Genomic DNA, 23578 nt, shown 5'->3' with positions numbered 1-23578 from the left:
CTTGCCTATTCTGAGGGTGCTTCAAACGAGGCTCCCCAGTAGCCTGCTTCAGTGAAGAGATCTCCGGCAACGACTGCAGAGCCTTGGCGATGTCACCTATAGGTGATACATTGTTGGCTGCCCATCCTCTACACCGAAGCCACTGCTGGGAGCAGAAAGGCAAGTATAGACGATTAGGCTATGAATGGGAACTGATAGTATTTGACTGGACTTACACTTTAAAGCTGAGCTACAAAAAAAAAAAAAAAAAAAATGTATATATATATATATATATATATATATATATATATATATATATATATATATATATATATATATATATATATATATATATATATATATATATATATTAGTCCATACCCACAGGTGATTCAGAGAAGGGGGGGTGCTTTAAACATCATACTATAAGTAAATGTCATGTATGCAGAATTTATGTAAAATGCATAATTAAGAATATTTGTTAAATCCCCCCCCCCCACCGCCTTTCATATTAGGAATAACTAATAGGTCAGAAAAGGGTCCAATATTCTATAATGTTAACAACATATGTATATGACATTAACTGGGTACATCTGTAGTTAACAAAATTCGTTCCCAGCTGGCATAATCACTCAGTTTTAACCACATACTAACCACGTTTACTAAATTGGGAATTCCCAAAAGAGCAATTTTCTGGTGTCATCATATGATCACACATTTATACCACAATGTGGATTTTTTTTCCTCTCTTGTAAAGAATGCCACTGGCACTGTACTGTTAATACAAAGTGCTATTTAACTGAAACGTAGAACTGGATTTCTGAGTAGGACAGTAGTCAGGTCCAATAATGCAAAAGAAATGCGCAAGGGATGTGCAGTATTGGTAAATTAAAGGACATTGCCCTAACTGTAGCATACTGAGGAAAGGAAAATTGGATTAGTTGCTAGGGGTGACAGTGGGTTACTGATCTTTGCATGGAAAAAAAAAAAAAAAAAAAAAAAGGAAGTGTATATATAATTTTTTTATACACACACATAACAAAGAAACCAAGTACAAATGCAACCAAGAGTAAAAAATTATGAATGTCATTGTGAGCTCAGAAAAATTATTATTCGTGGACAAAATCCATTTATCTCTCGTATTAAAATAAACACTTAGAACATGAAGTGATGCTAAACTTTCCCAAAGGGTTTAGGTGGTCTCCAGCAGCAATCATGTATGACTGATCTAAAATAATCAAAGTTGTTCAAGTAAACGTTCTTATTGATCAACGGCAAATCTTAATGCACAGGGACCAATCAGAATATAGAGAGTGTAATAATTCCTTCTTGTAGAACATTTTCCTGTAAGTCTGCACATGACTGCTCTACATTGACTTAGAGGACCATATAAAAGAGCAAAACTCAGGCAACAATCAGATCTTCCCTTCCACCGATCTAAACCAAAGTAAACTGGTAGCTGATTACAATGTTGCAGTCCAGACAACACAGGTCTGATACACTGAATTCCTCTCTGTATACTAGGATTTGAACAAGAACTCAGCCATAAATCACAGTGCTGACTAATTACAAATAGAAGTAGACTCAGCGAAGCAGCTCCCAGCACAATCCCTGGTCATTTGTTGCCGCCAGGTAGAACTGCTGCAATTCAGGATCAAACGTGAACACCCATTGGATCTGGGTTCAATACTGATGAGAATTTATATAGATTATTGACCAATTATTGTTGTTCTATGCAAACTATTAAAAGAGAAACCCTGTAGTTCAAAACCTGTATAGCTTTGAGCACAAATGCAAGAAAATCACAAGTCATCAGTTAAAAATAACGAACATGAGTGTTCTTTATTAACAGCACTTATAACATGTATCCATTAGCTCACCAGGCACACTGCACAGGTTTAATGCACCACCGCAATGGGTGAGATTTACTGGTCTCAAGTCATTGTAAACAAGATTCTCACTGTAATAGCTAAACTCAATGACCAGTGCAAAACTCTATAACCAACACGTGACTCAGCAGTATAAAACAGGAAATCAGACAGTACAAGACCCCATCCTCAACGCTATCATTCAAAAAGGAAGAGAAGACAGATGCTTGTTTCCTCAAAAAATAAGCACCTACCATGATTATCTGAATAGTTCTTTTATGGCAGCCAAACAATTGCAGATGTCACACAGTCCTCCAAGCCCACTAAGGATAATCCTGATCCCAAAAGCTTTATCAATAAAATACTGCAAAAAACAATGATGGTCAGCAAGATGGACCCATGGCAACCATATTACAGTTTAAAAGACAACTTCTGACTGGCAACCAAGACACTGTTGCTTGCCAAATTGGATGAGGCTTAAGCAGCCCATACAGGAGTCAGTTTTTGTTTTTCGCTCAACTAGCGAGCAGAACAAAAGAAAAAAAAAAAAAAGCCCAATTCCCCTATCCATATGTTTGAGGTGAACCCTCCCGCTGGAGTTATTATATTCTGACAACGAGCAGCAAAAATGAGAGGGCGATTGTACAAAAGTCAAACAGTGGATTGACTCCTGTACAAGCTCCCTGCCTATACATGGATTGAAATTGTACCGGTCACTTCTGAAGTGGCCGAATTTCGATTCATGCATGGCCAGCTTTGGACTACACTTGGGATTTTAAGGTTGCCCACTCATTGAGCCCAGCATCATGCTACTGAGCAATTCATCTCCTGTATAGTTTAGGCCCAAGCCTCACAGTTTGGAAGCCATGTTGTGATGAACCTATCACACCTGCAGTAAATTGAATTGGTCATGCTTAGGGTAATGAACCCAGAGGACAAGAACATCAGCAGAATACTAAAAGCTTAACCTCCCCTCCCCTGTAAGATCGATACTTGTTACGGAATAGGAGCTTGAACTGATCAGCTGTAGAGATATGCAATGAATTTTACTGAAGGAAAAGAAGACAACAGTAGACATTTGGTACAGTAGTTGGGAAGTTTAGTGTTGCAGGCAATAGGTCAAGTAGAAGTTCACAACATGGGTTTTCTTAGCAGCGATTTACTAAGATCTTTGACTTCCGCTTGGCTCGAGACTGTCTGGTACCCCAAAAGGTCCATAGGGACCTGGCAATATTCCTCCACCTGTTTTATCTGCAGAAAAGTCAGCACTGTCCTCCAGGCGCTGACCGCCTGGGTGGCATTGCGGGCAGACACCACAAATGGTTTGGAGGAGTAGCCCGAGCCGCTAGTCATGTTCAGGGAGAACTTCTCTATCTCTGGGCTCACAGAAAGGTTCACAAAACTATAGACCTGCCTTAGGGTCTTAATGGGATCCACCACTAGATCCTCGTATCGTACCACCATGTAGTTCCCCTTGAGCCAGCTCGGCGGGTTGAAGGCAGTCCTCAGAGTCTTGCCCATGCTATTACAGATGACTTCCATGGCTCCGATGGCATGGTAATCGGAACCATCCTTCTTGTTGAGTTTGTGCCCGGGGTCGATGAAGGGAACCCTGCGGATCCTGGGGTCCCGGCTTCGGACCACCTGCAGGCTCTCTCGAATTAGGCCGTGCCTGGACTTGATCCTGGAGTTGGCTACGGCCCGGGGGTCCCTGACCAAGTGAATGACCTTCAGGTCCAGCGAAGGGTCCATCATCAACGGAGCCAGCACGTTGATGTCGAAGATGCGCACCCCCTTGATGACAATGGTGTTGTACTTGTGGCACTCTTCCTCTAGCAGGCTGAGGCTCTGCGGGGGGCACTTCTTACATACCTTCTCATCCACCAAGCCCACCACGTCCTTCCTGTAGGCCGAGCAGATAGGGGCTGAGCAGATGACCTTGTTGGTGGAGGCTCCGAAGATGCCCAGTGTGCTGATGTTCTTAGCCCCGGCCGTGTTGTAGAGCTGCAGGGCGGACAGGTCACAACGGTAGAGGGCGCTAAGGAGGTCCCGGGCGGCCCCTTGTAGGGACATGGCATCCCCGGGGTACAGCTTCTGCCACACGTGCCATACCGGCTCATATAAGAAGAATACATCCGGGTTCTGATTGAAGAGCTCCCCGAAGAAGGACGATCCGGAGCGCCAGGTGGTGAACACGTAGACCAGCTGCCTCTTCCTAGGCGGGGAGGGCCGGTACAAGTAGCGGATGTCGGAGCGGCTCTGGTATGGGGTATAACGTACCTGCTCGTTACATTGCTGGGGCTCCTTGTGCCATTTGTCCATCAGGTTCAGCATGGTGAGGACCAGCAGGAGCACATAGCCCAGGCACAGGATCAGCGCCTTCCTGCGGAATACTTTCATGGTGACCACTCTACTCCCCCCTTCCTACAAGTCCGGGGATCATGTCCTCTGTCATGTCAGCCTGCCCGGGGATCATCATCACCCGCCACATCTCCTCCGAGCCGGGGGAACTTCTGCGACATGACCCGGGATGTGTGCGTGTATGAGAGCGGCTCACCGCACACTAAACCCAGCCATCCTCCTCCTCCGGATCGTACACTCCAAGTACACTGCGCTCCCTTCACACAACAGCGCAATATGGAGATGCTTTTACTTCACTGCCATTGGCTAGGAGAGCTGCTGCTCTGCGCGACACACCCCCTTCCTATGCAGAGCCGTGTCTATGTCACGTCTGATAGGCTGGCAGCTCCCAGTATGGAACCCTGGAGATGCTCTGAGTGGCTGTGTGTGTGGAAGCGGTCTGTGTGATAGTCTGCAGGAACTCACAGCACTTCGGCGGGATGTTGTGTATGGGAATGATCTGTGTGCTTCCTATGATAGGTCCTCCAGTGTGCAGGACATTATATATAATAATGGAAATCTTCCTATGATAGGTCCTCCAGTGTGCAGGACATTATATATAATAATGGAAATCTTCCTATGATAGGTCCTCCAGTGTGCAAGACAATATAATATATATAATAATGGGAATCTTCCTATGATAGGTCCTCCAGTGTGCAGGGCATTATAATATATATAATAATGGAAATTTTCCTATGATAGGTCCTCCAGTGTGCAGGGCATTATAATATATATAATAATGGGAATCTTCCTATGATAGGTCCTCCAGTGTGCAGGGCATTATAATATATATAATAATGGAAATCTTCCTATGATAGATCCTCCAGTGTGCAGGGCATTATAATATATATAATAATGGAAATCTTCCTATGATAGGTCCTCCAGTGTGCAGGGCATTATAATATATATAATAATGGAAATTTTCCTATGATAGGTCCTCCAGTGTGCAGGGCATTATAATATATATAATAATGGGAATCTTCCTATGATAGGTCCTCCAGTGTGCAGGGCATTATAATATATATAATAATGGGAATGCTTCCTATGATAGATCCTCCAGTGTGCAGGACAATATAATATATATAATAATGGGAATCTTCCTATGATAGATCCTCCAGTGTGCAGGACAATATAATATATATAATAATGGGAATCTTCCTATGATAGGTCCTCCAGTGTGCAGGACATTATAATATATATAATAATGGAAATCTTCCTATGATAGGTCCTCCAGTGTGCAGGGCATTATAATATATATAATAATGGGAATCTTCCTATAATAGGTCCTCCAGTGTGCAGGACAATATAATATATATAATAATGGAAAGCTTCCTATGATAGATCCTCCAGCCTGCAGTCTCAGAACAGTTTGGCAGGATTGGTGTGCATAGAAAAGCATTATGTTCTGTCACCCCGGCACTCATGTATTCCTCTTTTCTAAACACAGAAGTTCTTTTTTAACCACGTCAATAGCACTTTTCACCCCCTCCCTGACCAGGCCAATTTTTAGCTTTCAGCACTGTCACTCTTTGAATGCCAATTGCGTGGTCATGCTACACTGTACTCATATGACATTAGTATAATTTTTTGAGACAGCTTTCTTTTGGCAGTATTTAATTACCACTGTTTTATTTTATTTTTTAAACAAATAAAGACCAAACCTTTTTTGGGGATTTTTTTTTTCTTACTTGCGATAAAATATTGCAAATAAGTAATTTTCTTCTTCGATGATGTGCGCTGATGAGGAGGCATTGATGAAGCAGCACTGAGGAGGCATTGATGAAGCAGCACGAATGAGGAGGCATTGATGAAGCAGCACTGAGGAGACATTGATGAAGCAGCACTGATAAGGAGGCACTGATGAGGAGGCATTGATGAAGTGGCACTGATGAGGAGGCATTGATGAAGCAGCACTGATAAGGAGGCATTGAAGCGGCATTGATGAAGCGGTACTGATGAGGAGGGATTGATGCAGCAGCACTGATAAGGAGGCACTGATGAGGAGGCATTGATGAAGTGACACTGATGAGGAGGCAGTGATGAGGAGACATTGATGAAGCAGCACTGATAAGGAGGCACTGATGAGGAGGCATTGATGAAGCAGCACTGATAAGGAGGCATTGATGAAGCGGCACTGATGAGGAGGCATTGATACAGCAGCACTGATGAGAAGGCATTGATGAAGCGGCACTGATGAGGAGGCAGTGATGAGGAGGCATTGATGAAACAACACTGATGAGGAGGCATTGATGAAACAACACTGATGAGGCATTGATGAAACAACACTGATGAGGAGGCATTGATGAAGCGGTACTGCTGAGGAGGCATTGATGAAGCAGCACTGATGAGAAGGCACTAATGAGGAGGCATTGATGAAGAGGCACTGATGAGGCATTGATGAAGAGGCACTGATGAGGAGGCATTGATGAAGAGGCACTGATGAGGAGGCATTGATGAAGCGGCACTGATGAGGAGGCATTGATGAAGCGGCACTGATGAGGAAGCATTGATGAAGCGGCACTGATGAGGAGGCATTGATGAAGCGGCACTGATGAGGAGGCATTGATGAAGAGGCACTGATGAGGAGGCATTGATGAAGAGGCACTGATGAGGAGGCATTGATGAAGCGGCACTGATGAGGAGGCATTGATGAAGCGGCACTGATGAGGAGGCATTGATGAAGCGGCACTGATGAGGAGGCATTGATGAAGCAGCACTGATGAGGAGGCATTGATGAAGAGGCACTGATGAGGAGGCATTGATGAAGTGGCACTGAGGGACACTGATAATCAGTGTAAATGATGTGCTGACAGCCTTGCTGGTTATCACCACTCCTTTCCTCACACAGACACAGCCGTGGGGTAAGGACTGACGATAACCGGCAAGTCTGTTTACATGTGATAAGCTGTGATTGGGCACAGTTGATCACGTGGTAAAGGGCCACTGCGATTGGCCCTTTACCGTGATCTGTGAGCTGCTCTGTCCAAAGGACAGAGCACACCCCAGGGGGCAGGCTTCTGGAAGGACATCCATGGACACTCTCCCACAGCTGGACGACCGCAATGTAGCTGTCTTTCAGATATAGCGCAGTCGGCAAGTGGTTAAATATGTTATAAAGTCTAATAATTTTTAGAAAGGTTGGGTTTTAAATTTTTTTGGGAATCATACCTAGGTGGATGCAGCGATAATAACCTATGACTAAGCACCAGGGGAGGTGTGAAACACGTTAGCTGTGCTGTATTCGTACTCCCATTGCTGTATGGATTGTCGTTTTTCTATTATATATCCAATAAAGGTGATTTTATGGGGGTGTGGCCATCCAGACTTTTCACTAGGTGCTGCATCTGTCCCGCCAGCTCTAACACTAAGAACCAATCGATCAAACACTACCGATCGCTCAGTTCTCAGGGCTCCCTGAGCAGAGAGTTGGTGACTGTCAGTTACTAGAGCGCTGGGCTGTGGAGAGGGCGGGAGTGAGAGGCTGAGCCGAGTGTCAGTCCATGCATGTGGGCAGATCCCAACCATGTGGTCGCAATCTTTCCCAAGCCTGGACCGGCTCTGTGATGTCAGCCGACAGCGGACTTCAGCCCCCTGTCTGCTGAAAATGGGTCAGAGAATTGCAAAATGAACTGCACTCCTGTGATTCACAGGAGAAGTACAGCCAAACAAGCTTTGGCTGTATTTCTGCTTTAAAGGGGTTGTAAACCCTCATGTTTTTTTACCTTAATGCATTAAAGTAAAAAAACTTCTGACACTGATCTCCCCCCCAGCCCCCCGTTTTACTCACCTGAGCCCTTCGTTCCCTCAGCGGAGATGCGCTCACCTTCTCTGCCGGGGGTTCTCGGCTCTTGATTGGATAGATTGATAGCAGCACAGCCATTGGCTCCCGTTGCTGTCAATCAATTCTAATCACGCGGGCGCTGGGGGCGGGGCCGAGTCCGGCATTCTGTGTCTATAGACGCCAATGCTGGACTCGGGAGTGCGCCCGCAAGGTAACCCACAGGGAGAGCGCTTCTCCCAGGGGGTTTACTGATGTGAGGAGGAGCCACAAGCGCCACTGGGGGACCCCAAAAGACAAGGTTCGGGGGTCACACTGTGCAAAATGAACTGCACAGTGGAGGTAAGTATGAAATTTGTTATTTTAAAAAAATAAAAAACAAAGGTTTAGTGTCACTTTACGGTAAAAAATATTTAGGTAGTAATATTGCCCCTTCATCCCCCTTTTACCTACCTGAGCCTTTATTCAATCCAGCACTTCTCTCCCCTCACTTCCTGGTCTCACTGGCTTTGCTGGGGCAGTGGGAGCCATTGGCTCCTACTGCTGTCAGTCAAAGCCAGAAATGGAGGAACAGGGGGTGGGGCCAAGTCCCGCTGTCGGTGTCCATAGACTCAGGAAGTGTGGTTCAGAAGTGAGCCCACACAAGGCCCCTACAGGAAACAGCTTGCTATGGGGGCACTCGTCAGTGAGCAGGAGACAGGAGTGCTAGCAGGGGACCCCAGAAAAGGAGGATCGGGCCACTCTGTGCAATTCTAATACAATCAATTATAAACCTGTTAGTTATTAAAAAAAAAAATGTACAAGGTTAGGTTCCCATATGTGTGGGTTGGGAATGCATGCAAAATCCCGTGTGAAACACAGAAACTCGCTGCTCTTTAGCAGACCTGTAGGGGTTAATGGCACCCACACACAAAACTGCATGGTGCTGCACATTATTTAAAAAAGGTTCGAGGATCGGAGATTCAAATAAATGGGCTGCTATAACAGTGATATATGCACGCAAAGGCACATGCACATATGTGCATCCAGGCTTAGGGCCCATTCACAACAGATGCTGTGAGATGAATGCATTCCCACTGTATAGACAGACCATAATCCAGTTTCTCCCAGGGTCGTAGTTCACACCATGTGACCCCTTTCGCAATGGGGCAGTTTTCAGGTGCTTTAGTGCTAGAAAAAGCCTCTGCAAAGCTCTTGAAAACCACCTCCCATTCATTCTAGTGTGTCTTTTTCACACTGGGGCGGTACGCTTGCGGGACGTTCCAAAAAGGCCTGCAAGCAGCATCTTTGGGGCGGGTTGGGAGCTCTGTATTTAGCGCTCCCAAAACGCTCTGCCTATTGGAATGAATCGCCTGAAAAGCGACTTGAAAGCGCAGCAAAACGCACCCAGCTAGCGGCCGAAAAGCGCCGCTAAAATGTGCTGCGCTTTGGCGCTAATGGCCGGTGCTCACAGTGTGAAAGGGGTTCTATGCAGTGCAGGAAAATAAAGTACAGCAAGCTGCATTTATTTTCACTCACAAACACATAGAAACGGGCAGAAACTCAGCAAACATAAAAAGCTCAAACAAGAAAGTAACTTTAAAGGAAATGGAAGCAAACACTAATGACCCGTACACACGATAGGATTTTCCAACAACAAAATCCATGTTTTTTTTTCCAACGGATGTTGGCTCAAACTTGTCTTGCATATACACGGTCACACAAATGTTGTCGGAAATTCCGAACGTCAAGAACGTGGTGACATACAACACGTACGACGAGCTGAGAAAAAGGAAGTTCAATAGCCAGTGCGGCTCTTCTACTTGATTCCGAGCATGCGTGGAACTTTGTGCGTCGGAATTGTGTACACACGATCGGAATTTACGACAACGGATTTTGTTGTTGGAAAATTTGAGAACCAGCTCTCAAAGTTTGTGTGACGGAAATTCCGATGGAAAATGTCCGATGGAGCCTACACACGGTCGGAATTTCCGACAACAAGCTCCTATAGAACATTTTCTGTCGGAAAATCCTATCGTGTGTACGGGGCATTAGGATAAATGCACCACAAACGCTTGTTGGCGCACTTTAAAGAAACACGTGTCATATGCATGACACGTGGTTTCTGGTGTGATTGGGCCCTTAGACCTTATGCATGTGGCCATACAGCACACAGAGCCTGCGTAATCCCAGAATCTACTGCCTTCACATACAGCTCATTAAGATGAATTAGAAGATGCCACTGTACGCACACACATGTATTCTCCAAACATAGATAGTGTGTGTTTGGTGTATGCATGTGTGTGAAGGTTTATATACTGTAACCCTGTACAGAAATAAAGTGTCCAGATCTATTTTCACCCTATTTTGCTTTTAGGGCTGTATGCTAATTACTGTGAAGCTCTGGGGCTCATTCAAAAAAACAAGCAGCAAATTCAGCCACAGTTTTACCGCCCCCTGAGCACTCATCTAAAAACAGAAGAGTCACTCAGGGCTGTATACATGTCACAGCAAAATGAAACATGTTGCATGTGATTGGCAGCACTGCCACCAAACAAGACCCCTTCGTGTGAATGGGACAGTGCCACAATGCATTCAGGTGCATTTAAAGGGTAAAAACAGGCGGTGAGAAGGTGACATATCACCTCCTCACCCCCTGAAAAGTGATCCAACCACAAATCACCTTTCAGACGGGTAGTATGAAATAGCCACACATGTGAACAAGCCCTTAGCCCCCCAGCATGACTATAGCCAAATGCTTTTTTATGCAAATTTTCCACACAGCTTAGTAGAACTGATTTTTTTTAATGGGACCACATGATGTTTTTCAGGAGCTTTTAAAAACTGAATAAGTATGTGGTCACTATGGCTGGGATCACACTTGTAATGCCCCTGTCTTGCATACACACGGTCACACAAAGTTTTCGGAAAATCCGATCGTTCTGAACGCGGTGACGTAAAACACGTACGTCGGGACTATAAACGGGGCAGTAGCCAATAGCTTTCGTCTCTTAATTTATTCTGAGCATGCGTGGCACTTGGCTCGTAATTTCCGACAACGGATTTTGTTGTCGGAAAATTTTATAGCCTGCTCTCAAACTTTGTATGTCGGAAATTCCTATGGAAAATGTGTGATGGAGCCCACACACGGTCGGAATTTCCAACAGCAAGGTCCTATAGAACATTTTCCATCGGAAAATCCGACCGTGCGTACAGGGCAAAACAGATGCGGCTGACAGCAGGGGTCCGGTGCGTCCCTGTTCTCCATTTCAGGGATGAATCAGGCCTGAATTTTGGGCTGAATTCATGACTGAAACGGAGCCAAAGACACACAGCGTTCCTGTGCGATTCACTCGGCAGCCGCTCCAGAGATGTTGTGAACCGGCTCCATAGAGAGCCGGTCACAATCTCCTGTCATGACAATTGCATGTGAGGAAACACTCATCCGATTCACAATAGTGTGAACCCAGCCTCACTTACAATTTTGCCCCAAAGAAGCTCATGTACTTTTTCTAGCGACAGGCGATACAATGCTCAAGTATGACCAGGCCCATTGAGTATAATGGGAATCTTCATCTTGAGCACTGTCATGCTTCAGGAATCACATGACAAAACACTCAGATGTGAATGGGAGCTCATGTGTTCTATGCAGTGAACCTGTATACACACAAACATCCAATCACAGGCAAGAGATGCAGTAGTGTATTTAGGTTTTGTGCTGCCCTGGGCCTGACTAAACTAGTGCGCCCCCTAATTTAAATATGACCCACCCCTTCCTGTCAAGGCCACACCCCTTGCTGTTTAAGACCCACCTTGAAATTTTCAAGTGGGGACACTAATTCTCGGGGCATGGGAGGGGGGCTATGGGGCAGGAAGTGAAGGGAAATCTCTGCAATTGGACAGGGATGGTAAAAAATAAACTGACACGGGCTATAACCCTCCCTTATTCTATCCAAAATGAAAAAAAAAGTGTTGCCTAAAGTTCTACTCTAAGCACAAATTTCTAATCATTTTATGGAGAGGACTAAGAAGATATAACCATGCCAATGGTGCAGCAGAAAACATATAGCACAGTGAGGAAGGTTTGTAGTCCAGGATGAGAGGACAGTCAAAATTAGAAGCTGCGCCCCCCCTCCCCCAGTTGCAGAATGCCAGCCGCCTGCATACCGGAAGCAGTGAGGCCGCTTTATGGGGGCGCTGGAGTAATTTGCCTCTCAGCCCAGTCCACCCCATAAGACTGGCGCTACACTTATGCCCCGTACACATGGTCGGACATTGATCGGATATTCCGACAACAAAATCCTAGGATTTTTTCAGACGGATGTTGGCTCAAACTTGTCTTGCATACACACGGTCACACAAAGTTGTTGGAAAATCCGATCATTCTGAACGCGGTGACGTAAAACACGTACGTCGGGACTATAAACGGGGCAGTAGCCAATAGCTTTCATCTCTTTATTTATTCTGAGCATGCGTGGCATTTTGTGTGTCGGATTTGTGTACACACGATCGGAAATTCCGACAACGGATTTTGTTGTCGGAAAATTTTATATCCAGCTCTCAAACTTTGTGTGTCGGAAAATCCGATGGAAAATGCGTGATGGAGCCCACACACGGTCGGAATTTCCGACAACAAGGTCCTATCACACATTTTCCGTTGGAAAATCCGACCGTGTGTACGGGGCATAACAGTGAAGCGCAAGTCGCGCGGACTCTTTCCGTGCTGCCCCTCTGCAAAAAGCTGCCATAGGCCTGGGCCTTGTCAGCCTAGGCCAGGATACAGCATTGAAGAGCCTTACAGATACTGTATTGGATGCTTGTGTTCACTGTTCTGCCCTGTGTTTTATTTTATATAAGCAAATAAGGTATGGCGTGTGATCAGCCTAGAGCAAACGCACCATATGTTACCCTCACCACCGCATTATTATATACGTATAACACAGACAGCTAAATCTGCTTACAAAGGGGTTAATCATTCTTTATATTGATTAGAACAGTTCAATCCCCATTTAATCTTAATCTACTAATCAATTTACAGCTTTAGGATTTTATTCTACAGCTAATGAGTTAAAAGAAAAAAACAAATATATATATTTCTTTTTTTCTTTTGCATTACCTTTAACTCATTGGCTATAGATTATATATAGATATATCTATATATACAGTAATACCTCGGATTGCAAGTAACGCGGTTAACGAGCGTTTCGCAATACAAGCTATTATTTTTTTTAAATCCTGACTCGGTTTGCGAGCGTTGTCTCGCAAAACAAGAAGTAGTCTAGCCTCTGCGGTCTGCAGTACCACATTTGGCCAAAGGTGCCGGGGCACCGGTGACACTAGGAGCCACTCGAGAACACTCGGTTCCCGAGTGTGTCCGAGCCTCTCTGAATACATCCGAGCAGCTCCGAGTGTCTCCGGCACCCCCTCCCAACCACCTCTGGCCACATGCGGTAATGCATACAATAGAAGTCACTGTGGAACAAATTATCTGAGTTTCCATTGACTTCTATAGGGAAACTAGCTTTGATATACAAGTGCTTTGGATTACAAGCTTTCTCCTGGAACGAATTATGCTCGTAATCCAAGGTACCACTGTACAGTGGATATAAAAAGTCTACACATACCCTGTTAAAATGTCAGGTTTCTGTGATTTTAAAAATTGAGACAAAGATAAATCATTTCAGAACTTTGTCCACCTTTAATGTGACCTATAAACTGTACAACTCAGTTGAAAAACAAAACTTAAATCTTTTAGGGAGGGAAGTAAAAAAAAAAAATTTTAAAAAATAATGTGGTTGCATTAGTGTGCACACCCTCTTATAACTGGGGATGTAGCTGTGTTCAGAATTAAGCAATCACATTCAAACTCATGTTAAATAGGTGTCAGTACACACCTGCCATCATTTAAAGTGCCTCTGATTAACCCAAATCAAGTTCTAGTAGGTCTTTCCTGACATTTTCTTAGTCGCATCCTACAGCAAAAGCCATGGTCTGCAGAGAGCTTCCAAAGCATCAGAGGGATCTCATTGTTAAAAGGTATCAGTCAGGAGAAGGGTACAAAAGAATTTCCAAGGGATTAGATATACCATGGAACACAGTGAAGACAGTCATCATCCAGTGGAGAAAATATGGCACAACAATGATATTACCAAGAACTGGACGTCCCTCCAAAATAGATTAAAAGATGAGAAGAAAACTGGTCAGGAGGCCTGCCAAGAGGCCTACAGCAACGTTAAAGGAGCTGCAGGAATATCTGGCAAGTACTGGCTGTGTGGTACATGTGACAACAATCAACACAACACTGCACATCACCAAAAGAACACCGTACCTACTGTGAAGCATGATGGTGGTAGCATCATGCTTTGGGGCTGTTTTTCTTCAGCTGGAACAGGGGCCTTAGTCAAGGTAGAGGGAATTATGAACAGTTCCAAATACCGGTCAATATCTGCTAGAAAGCAGAACATGAAGAGGAACTTCATCTTTCAGCATGACAACGGTCCAAAGCATACATCCTAATCAACAAAGAAATGGCTTTACCAGAAGACGATTAACGTTTTGGAATGGCCCAGATCAGAATCAGATCTGTGGGGTGATCTGAAGAGAGCTGTGCACAGGCGATGCCCTCACAATCTGACAGATTTAGAAAGTTTTTGCAAAGAGTGGGCAAATATTGCCAAGTAAAGATCTTCCATGGTGATAGACTCATACCCAAAAAGACTGAGTGCTGTAATAAAATCAAAAGGTGCTTCAACAAAGTATTAGTGTAAGGGTGTGCACACTTATGAAACCATATTAATTTAGTTTTTTATTTTTACTTCCCCCCCTCCTAAAATATTTCAGTTTGTTGTTCAACTTAAGCGTACACACGGGCGGACTTTTCGACCAGACTGGTCCGACGGTCTATCCGACGGACTTTCCCAATGAACGGACTTGCCTACAGGCGATCACACCAAAGTCCAATGGATTCGTACGTGATGACGTATAACTGGACTAAAATAAGGAAGTTCATAGCCAGTAGCCAATAGCTGCCCTAGCGTCGGTTTTTGCCCGTTGGACTAGCATACAGACGAGCGGAGTTTTCAACCAGCCTCAAGTCCGTCGGAAAGATTTGAAACATGTTCCAAATCTAAAGTCCATCAGATTTTCGACCGAAAAAGTCAGCTGCAGGTCCGATGAAGCCAACACACGGTCGAAAAGTCCGCTCGTGCGTACGCGGCTTAAGTTGTACAGCTTATAGGTCACATTAAAGGTGGAAAAAGTTATGAAATGATTTATCTTTGTCTCATTTTTTTACATCACAAAAACCAGACATTTTAACAGGGTATGTGTAGACTTTTCATATATCCACTGTATATACAGTACATACACTATATTACCAAAAGTATTGGGACACCTGCCTTTACACGTGCATGAACTTTAGTGGCATCCCAGTCTTATGCCCGTACACACGGTCGGATTTTCCGACAGAAAACGTGCGATCGGAGCGTGTTGTCGGAAATTCCGACCGTGTGTGGGCTCCATCAGACTTTTTCCATCGGATTTTCCGACACACAAAGTTTGAGAGCTTGCTATAAAATTTTCCGATAATAAAATCCGTTGTCGGAAATTCCGATCGTGTGTACACAAATCTGACGGACAAAGTGCCACACATGCTCAGAATAAATAAAGAGATGAAAGCTATTGGCTACTGCCCCGTTTATAGTCCCGACGTACATGTTTTACGTCACCGCGTTCAGAATGATCGGATTTTCCGACAACTTTGTGTGACCGTGTGTATGCAAGACAAGTTTGAGCCAACATCCGTCGGAAAAATTCCTAGGATTTTGTTGTCGGAATGTCCGATCAATGTCCGACCGTGTGTACGGGGCATAAGTCTGTAGGGTTTAATATTGAGTTGGCCCACCCTTTGCAGCTATAACAGCTTTAACTCTTCTGGGAAGGCTGTCCACAAGGTTAAGGGATTGCGTCTATGGGAATGTTTGTCCAGTCTTCCAGAAGCACATTTGTGAGGTCAGGCACTGATGTGGATGAGAAGGCCTGGCTCGCAGTCTCCACTCTAATTCATCCCAAAGGTGTTATATCGGGTTGAGGTCAGGACTCTGTGCAGGCCAGTCAAGTTACTCCACCCCAAACTCTCATCCATGTCTTTATGGACCTTGCTTTGTGCACTGGTCCAAATCATTTGGTGGAGGGGGGATTATGGTGTGGGGTTGTTTTTCAGAGGTTAGGCTTGGCCCCTTAGTTCCAGTGAAGGGAACTCTTAAGGCGTCAGCATACCAAGACATTTTGGACAATTTCATGCTCCCAACTTTGTGGGAACAGTTTGGGGATGGCCCCTTCCTGTTCCAACATGGCTGCACACCAATGCACAAAGCAAGGTCCATAAAGACATGGATAAGTGAGTTTGGGGTGGAGGAACTGCCTCAACCCGATAGAACACCTTTGGGATGAATTATAGCGGGACTGCGAGCCAGGCCTTCTCATCCACATCAGTGCCTGACCTCACAAATGCCCTTCTGGAAGAATAGTCAAACATTCCCATAGACTCACTCTTAAACCTTGTGGACAGCCTACTCAGAAGAGTTGAAGCTGTTATAGCTGCAAAGAGTGGGCCAACTCAATACTGAACCCTACGGACTAAGACTGGGATGCTAGTAAAGTTCATATGCGTGTAAAAGCAGGTGTCCCAACACCTTTGGTAATATATATATTTTGTGTGTATATATATATCTGTAGTGTGCACATTTTCCATGTTGTTTCCCTTTAATCTCTTGCCAACAGCATAAAGCATATATGCAGCAGCAGTAATAGAAAGTGCTACTAAACCCACAACAGTAAAATCAGTCTGTATATGCAATAAATCACACTTGTTATACTCACTGTGGAAACAAAGGGGTTAATCCTCCGCATTGTGTAAAAAGGGCTGTTTGATCCTGTCTTCTCTGATCCTCTCCTTCTTCCACAGGCCCCAATCCATCTCCTGAGTACAGTGTCCTGGACTATTTTTTTGGAAGGGTGCATGTGATCAGCACTGTCTAGACAGAAAGTCAGGGGTCATGCAGCCTCATAGGACAGTCAAAGGAGAATGAAAACTCCTCCTGCAAGCTTTAACCAGTGCTCAGCCAGACACTGATAGAAGTCACAAGACTGCTATATACTGCTGATGAGAAAAGGTATTTAGTAGTTTATATTTACTAAAATAATTGCATTTCCATGTTCTGTGTACTCTGGGAGACCACATATAGTGAATGCAGGGTCCTGGGTTTAGTAATACATTAACGCCCAGCCGCCACACATATGCATCCACAGCAGCCAGTGGTTGTGTGCTTAAAGACTTATTGCATGCTCCCAGCACACTGACCAAGCTGTCACCTACAGCTCTCAGCCTTGGCTTCTGATCAGGATTCAGCAGGACGGGCTCCTGATCATGTGACTGCTGTGAGAGACAATCACAATGGTCACATGGTTGAGAAGACACGCCTCTTCCCAAACATTAAATGCCACTTAAAGAGTGGCCTGGAGGCGGCGTGAAGGGGTTAAAGACCATGTAAGCACCTGTTATTCTTCTAGAAAAGCAACTCAACTCCTAATTTCTTGGTGTGGGCTTACAACACACAGCCTTTTTGGACTGAAGTTGCAAGGAATGGTGTCAGCTCTGCCCAGTTATCTTTTGTTAGACTACAGCTTTCTACCTCTCTCCTTGCCTTCACAACATAGGGAGGATGTGTGTTGTCGTCCAGAATATGAATTTGTGCTCAGAGATGGACTATAAAGCTCTGTATGTAGTGAAATAAGGCTATGGGTGACAACCATAGAGCATGCATCCCAAATACAAGCTAGCGGTACCCATATCTCCTGACTACAGGTTCATATAGAGACTTGTCAGTGGCAGGTTCAGTACCCCCAAGGGTGAGGGTAATGCCAGGGAGCACTATAACTGTTTAAATATGTTTAGCTAATAAAAAAAGGATTCAAACATCCCTCTTCAATAACTGACAAGTCTTCCATCTTCCACCTCTCTGTTCTTTCAATGATGTATTTATACTCGATCACAGCTGGAGATATTACTCATTTAGGTTTCAAACAGCAGCAGATGACAAACAGCACCAAAGACAAAACAAAGACTAGAGAGCTGAGCTTCCGAGTGTTCTTATTATCCAGGGATTAGAAGGCACAGATGAAACACTAGGTAATTGGTATAATTAGCATGCTGAGCATTGTCCCACATGTCCTGGAGGTGCTATATACCATATGGTATACTAGGTGGTTTTTTCAGACGTTGTCTGGAACAGTCAAGGTACCTTTTCAAAGGATGCATGAGCTGGAGGCACCCCAGTCTAAAATGTACAAAACATAAATGTTACCTACCATCAGTGGGAAATCTGAGCTTGGAATGAGGCACACATCCACTCTATTCTGGCAGGATGGATGAGACACTTACCCAGATCTCCTGCTCCACAGTCGTAGGTCACTCTCTGTAGTAGTTTAGTGGTCAGTAGTTTGTAATGCAGAGTTTAGTGATCAGTAATCTGAAATGCAGAGTTTAGTGGTCAGCAGTAGTTTGTAATGCAGAGTTTAGCGGTCAGTTATTTGCAATACAGAGTTTAGTGGTCAGTAGTTTGTAATGCAGAGTTTAGCGGTCAGTAATTTGCAATACAGAGTTTAGTGGTCAGTAGTTTGAAATGCAAAGTTTAGTAGTCAGTAATTCGCAATGCAGAGTTCAGAGGTTAGTAATCTAAAAATGCAGAATTTAGTGGTGAGTAGATTGTAATGCAGAGTTCAGTGGTCAGTAATTTGTAATGCAGAGTTCAGTGATCAGTAATCTGAAATGCAGAGTTTAGTGGTCAGCAGTAGTTTGTAATGCAGAGTTTAGTGGTCAGTAATTTGCAATAAGAGTTTAGTGGTCAGTAGTTTGTAATGCACAGCCCAGAGGTTAGTAGTAAGTAATGCAGAGTGCAGGGGTCAATAGTTTGTAACGCAGAGGTCAGTAGTAAGTAGCACAGTGTTTAGAGGTCAGTAGTAACGCAGTGTGCAGAGGTCAGTAGTAAGTAATGCAAAGTGCAAAAATCAAGAATAAGTAAATCAGAGTTCAAAAGTCAACAGTTTGTAACCAAGAGGTCAGCAGCAAGTAACTCAGAGATTAGTAGCAAGTTCAGTAGAATGCAGGGATCAGTAGTAAGTAATGCAAAGTGAAGAAATCAAGAATAAGTAGATCAGATTTCAAAAGTCAGTAGTTTGTAACCGAGAGGTCAGTAGTATGTAACTCAGATGTCAATAGTAAGGGATGCAAAGTGCAGGGGTCAGGAGTACATAATATAAAGTGCAGGAGTCAGGAGTAAGTAATGCAAAGTGCAGGGGTCAAGAGTAAGTAATGCAAAGTGCAGGGGTCAGGTGTAAGTAATGGAATGTGCAGAAGCCCTTCATTTTTAATGCAGAGTTAAGTGGTCACTCAGTAGTAAGTCAGTAGTAAATAAGGGAGAGTACAGAAGTCAGTAGTTTTTAACACAGAGTACAGTGGTTAATAATATGTAACGCAGAAATCAGTAGTAAGTAACGTAGACTGCAGGGGATCATGATTAGGTAATATAGATTGAAGAAGTCAGTAGTTTGTTATAAAGAGGTCAGAGGTCAGTAGTAACTTACAGCTTGCAGGGGTCAGGAGTAAGTAACGCAGAGCTCAGGGATCCATAGTAGGTAACACATAAATGTTGCATGAAAGAGATTATGAATAATGAACATAACACCTGTGGACTATCACCTGATATAGCAAACCAAACAATTCTAACTTTCCATCATTGGGGGTTATTTATGTAAGGCAAATCCACTTTGCACTACAAGTGCAAACTACAAGTGCAAAGTGCACTTGAAATTGCACTGAAAGTGCACTTGGAAGTTCAGTCGTTGTAGATCTGAGGGGTACATGCAAGGAAAAAAAACAGCATTTTAGCTTGCACATGATTGGATCAGCAGAGCTTCCCCTCATTTCAGATCTACTCCTTATATTTACAGCGACTGCACTTCCAAGTGCACTTTCAGTGCAATTTCAAGTGCACTTTGCAAAGTGTATTTGCCTTTCGGAAATAGCCCCCATTGCCTTGTACCTGCGCAATATTCAATTCCTCAGATGGAGGCTCCCAGGCACACTTGATTTGTGGGTCAGATTCTGGACAGGTTCAATTCAGTTTTGCAGAGCTGCCCCTACCCAACCTTTCTCTCCCTCACACAGCTAGCGTGGCCCCGTCCAGGGCCACTAATGGGGGAACCACCAGTCCTCTTGTAGGGGGCCCGAGTACACAGGGGGGCCCACACAGGGAGGGGGATTAGTGATGTTACAGAACTCTTCCTCCAGCAGCTGAAAGCTGGTCTCTACCCCTCTCCCTGCTGCCAGCTTTTATCTGCTGAGAAAGAGACAGTCGTCCCTCACTGACCCCCCCCCCGTGCTGGCTCTAATATTAGCTGTGCTCCTGAGTTTATCTCTGTAACTTTGTTCTCTCCCTCTGTCTCTCTGATTCTGCCCAGCCTGTATACTTTGTTCATCTCATCTTCATTTTTATTTATTAATTCAGCTTTGTCTTTTAGATTTAACAGGAATTCTATGAGTTATGTTGTATTTGTGTCTGCTAATAATGATTTTATTGTTTTTTTTTAACAAAATATAGCGTAAATATTTTCTTGGGGGGGGGGGGGGGGGGCTGTCAGGTAGTCTGTACAGTGCCCCGCAATTTCTCTCAGCAGCCCCTTCCCCATCACTGATGGAAGTAGGGGAGGGGTAACCAAGGACCCTGTGCAGATGTCTGACGTCCTGATGAACATCCGATTACATCATCAGTTGGTAAGAAACATAACAATCCTCCCTTGCAGTGTGCCTGCATCTGCACTGCAAGGGTTAACTGCTTCTTTAATCTAGGGGACTGGAAAGCAGTTTCACTAACCTGATCCTCCACTCCCCTCCACTGTTTCTCAGCATCCTCACATACAGTGCAGGACTATAGTCCCTGCATCAGTCCTGATGATATCAGAGGACCTCAGACCACTGGAGCATAGGGGAGGGGAGGCTGTAGGGTCCAATCTAGCATTGCAGAGTATCCTGCAGGAGCAAGGGACTGGGTAATTAAAAGTGCTATACCCAGACCCCTAGACATAAACAAGCAGATAACCCTTGCAGTGTGGGCACAACTGTTCCTGCAAGGGAGGATATTTGGGTCTGCTGGAGGTTCAGCTTTTAAATGTCAGGGTACAGTAGCTGCAAATTCAGGAGCGGGCCATACGCTGTAAGAGCTGTTCTCCCATCTACAATACACTGTCAGGACTTTTTAATTCTACCAGCCTGCACCTGCAGCTGTCAGAGTACCTGACCAGTGGCTGCATCTGGTTGGATGCAGTTACTGTTTAGCTGACAATTTTCTGCCCAGCTCCATTTATCTTCAGGATGTCAGATAGGAGGGTGCCCACAGGACCACCCAGATTGGATGTTTGGTTGTTCACAAGGAATCAGTTTAAACTATCTCCATGTATGGCCAGCCTAACTGTTGAGGCCACTATCAACAAACACACATGGCACAGTTTTCTCATGGTATTAAATGGCATTGGAGCCCTTTGAGTGCTGCATCTTTCTAATCGGGGATTGTGGGGTACCAGATAAGTCATGCCATGTGGCACACAGTTTCCTTTCCTCCCTTTGGTCAGGGGGCCTTAGCAGAAGTAGAGAGGAGAACATTTCATATTGTAAAGCTCTGCACAAACTGTTGGCACTATATACATCCTGTATAATAATATTAATATTTGATTAGTGAGCTCTGTATTCCTGCAGCTGGTTTTCTTGTCTGTAATAAATATTAGAAATGAGCACAGCTATTCCCAAAAAATGGGACTAAAACAGCCTATTACAAGCTTTTTGTTGGCTGCCTCATTTCTGATTTTAGATTAGCTAACAAGCAGCAGTATGATTATATCAGAGGAAGGTTTGCAAGCCAAAACAGCTCGCTTTCCATTGCATTCTTCCCATTATCTAGACAGCGAATGATTACACAATGTCAGTCTACTTGAATAGCTGCTGATTGACAGTACAGATAAATAGGGTAAAGCAGTGGCAGCATTACTTTTATCATGAATGCTGCGATTTTCTTTTTTTTCTATTTTTTACAGTACTCATTGCCTGTTGGGACAAAAGTACATGTATTTGTCCCTAGGTACCCTGAAATACATGCTGTCATCTTGGACAGGGTGTTCCTTCCCTTCCTTGGCACACAGCTGCCCAACACCGCAGCTAGCAAGGAGATGGCTGCTTTGCTAACGCTTCTGTCTTCAGCTCCCAGCACTTGCCCAAGACATGCAGAGGGTGGTAAGGTTGACACAGTACTAGGTGGCAGAGAGGATGGGATAACTTACTTTTTTCAACAGGAAGAAAGGAGAAACTGGAAAATCTGTGAAATAGTGAAATAGAGCTGAGAGTGCCGCTTGCACGCCCGGGCTCGCTGTAATTAGACACAGTGGGATTTTGTCAGCAGGTCCCAGCCAATGATTCCCAGGACCTGCTGATCGGTTGTGTCCAATCGCAACTCAGAGCCCTGTGTTGACAATCAACACAGTCCTCTGTACAGAGGGAACAATCTCTCTGTTTCTTTTCCTTGCACAGCAGGGAGAAGAAACAAAGAGATTTTTAGTAGCAGCACACATTACACAAATTGTCAGGCACACACTTAACTCCTTGATCACCCGAGATGTAAACCCCTTCCCAGCCAGTGTCATTAGTTTAGTGACAATGTATAGTCAACGCTGTATCCTGGCTTAGGCCGACAAGGCCCAGGCCTAGGGCAGCACTTTTCAGGAGGGCAGCATGGAAGGAGACCCCGCCAGCTTGCGCTACACTGTTAGTGTAGCGCCAGTCTCATGGGCCGGACTGGGCTGAGAGGCAAATTAGTCTAGTGGCCACACTGCTTCCAGTATGCGGGCGGCTGGCATTCCGCAACTGTGGGGGGGGCGTGCCGCTTATAATTTTAACTGTTCTATCATCCTGGACCACAAACCTTCCTCACTGTGCTATGTTTTCTGTTACACTATTGACATATCTTCTTAGTCCTCTCCATAAAATTATCAGAAATTTGTGCAATAAAGTAGAACTATAGGCAACACTTTTTAAAAAAATCCTGGCTAGAGAAAGGGAGGGTTATAGCCCCTGTCAGTTTGTTTTTTACCATCCCTGTCCCATTGCAGAGATTTCCCTTCACTTCCTGCCCCATAGCCAAACAGGAAGTGAGAGGAAATCTCTGCAAATTAAGGGAATCCATTGCCCCCCCCCCAGGCCCTCAGAACTAGTGTCCCCACTTGAAAATTTCAGGGCAGGTCTTAAACAGCAAGGGGTATGGCCTTGACAGTAAGGGGTGGGTCATATTTAAATTAGGGGGTACACGAGTTTAGTCAGGCCTAGGGCAGCACAAAACCTAAATACACCACTGTGTATAGTATTTTCACTGATCACCAGGGCTTTTTTTCAGCGGGAACGTAGGGGAATGCAGTTCCGGCACCTCTTGAACTGACTGTATGTAATGGCAAGGTGTGCTGGGGTGTGCTGCAG

The 23578-nt window shown here is 44.6% G+C and overlaps 1 protein-coding gene across 1 annotated transcript; it reads right to left on the bottom strand.

The window, feature by feature from the left end:
- Positions 1–1790: 1790 nt before the first annotated feature.
- Positions 1791–4544, bottom strand: CHST2 (carbohydrate sulfotransferase 2). Its single transcript, XM_073625890.1, has one exon. It carries the CDS (start codon positions 4245–4247, stop codon positions 2979–2981), a length of 1269 nt encoding a protein of 422 aa, XP_073481991.1. The 5' UTR covers positions 4248–4544; the 3' UTR covers positions 1791–2978.
- Positions 4545–23578: the final 19034 nt, after the last annotated feature.

The sequence above is a fragment of the Aquarana catesbeiana genome, linkage group LG04 (genome assembly GCF_042186555.1).
Source record: "Aquarana catesbeiana isolate 2022-GZ linkage group LG04, ASM4218655v1, whole genome shotgun sequence".
Taxonomy (NCBI): domain Eukaryota; kingdom Metazoa; phylum Chordata; class Amphibia; order Anura; family Ranidae; genus Aquarana; species Aquarana catesbeiana.
This window is presented reverse-complemented; position numbering and strand designations above follow the sequence as displayed.

What these genes read in the sequence shown, in the direction of transcription:
- CHST2 (XM_073625890.1), bottom strand. Translation starts at nt 4,247, where the DNA reads ATGAAAGTATTCCGCAGGAAGGCGCTGATCCTGTGCCTGGGCTATGTG.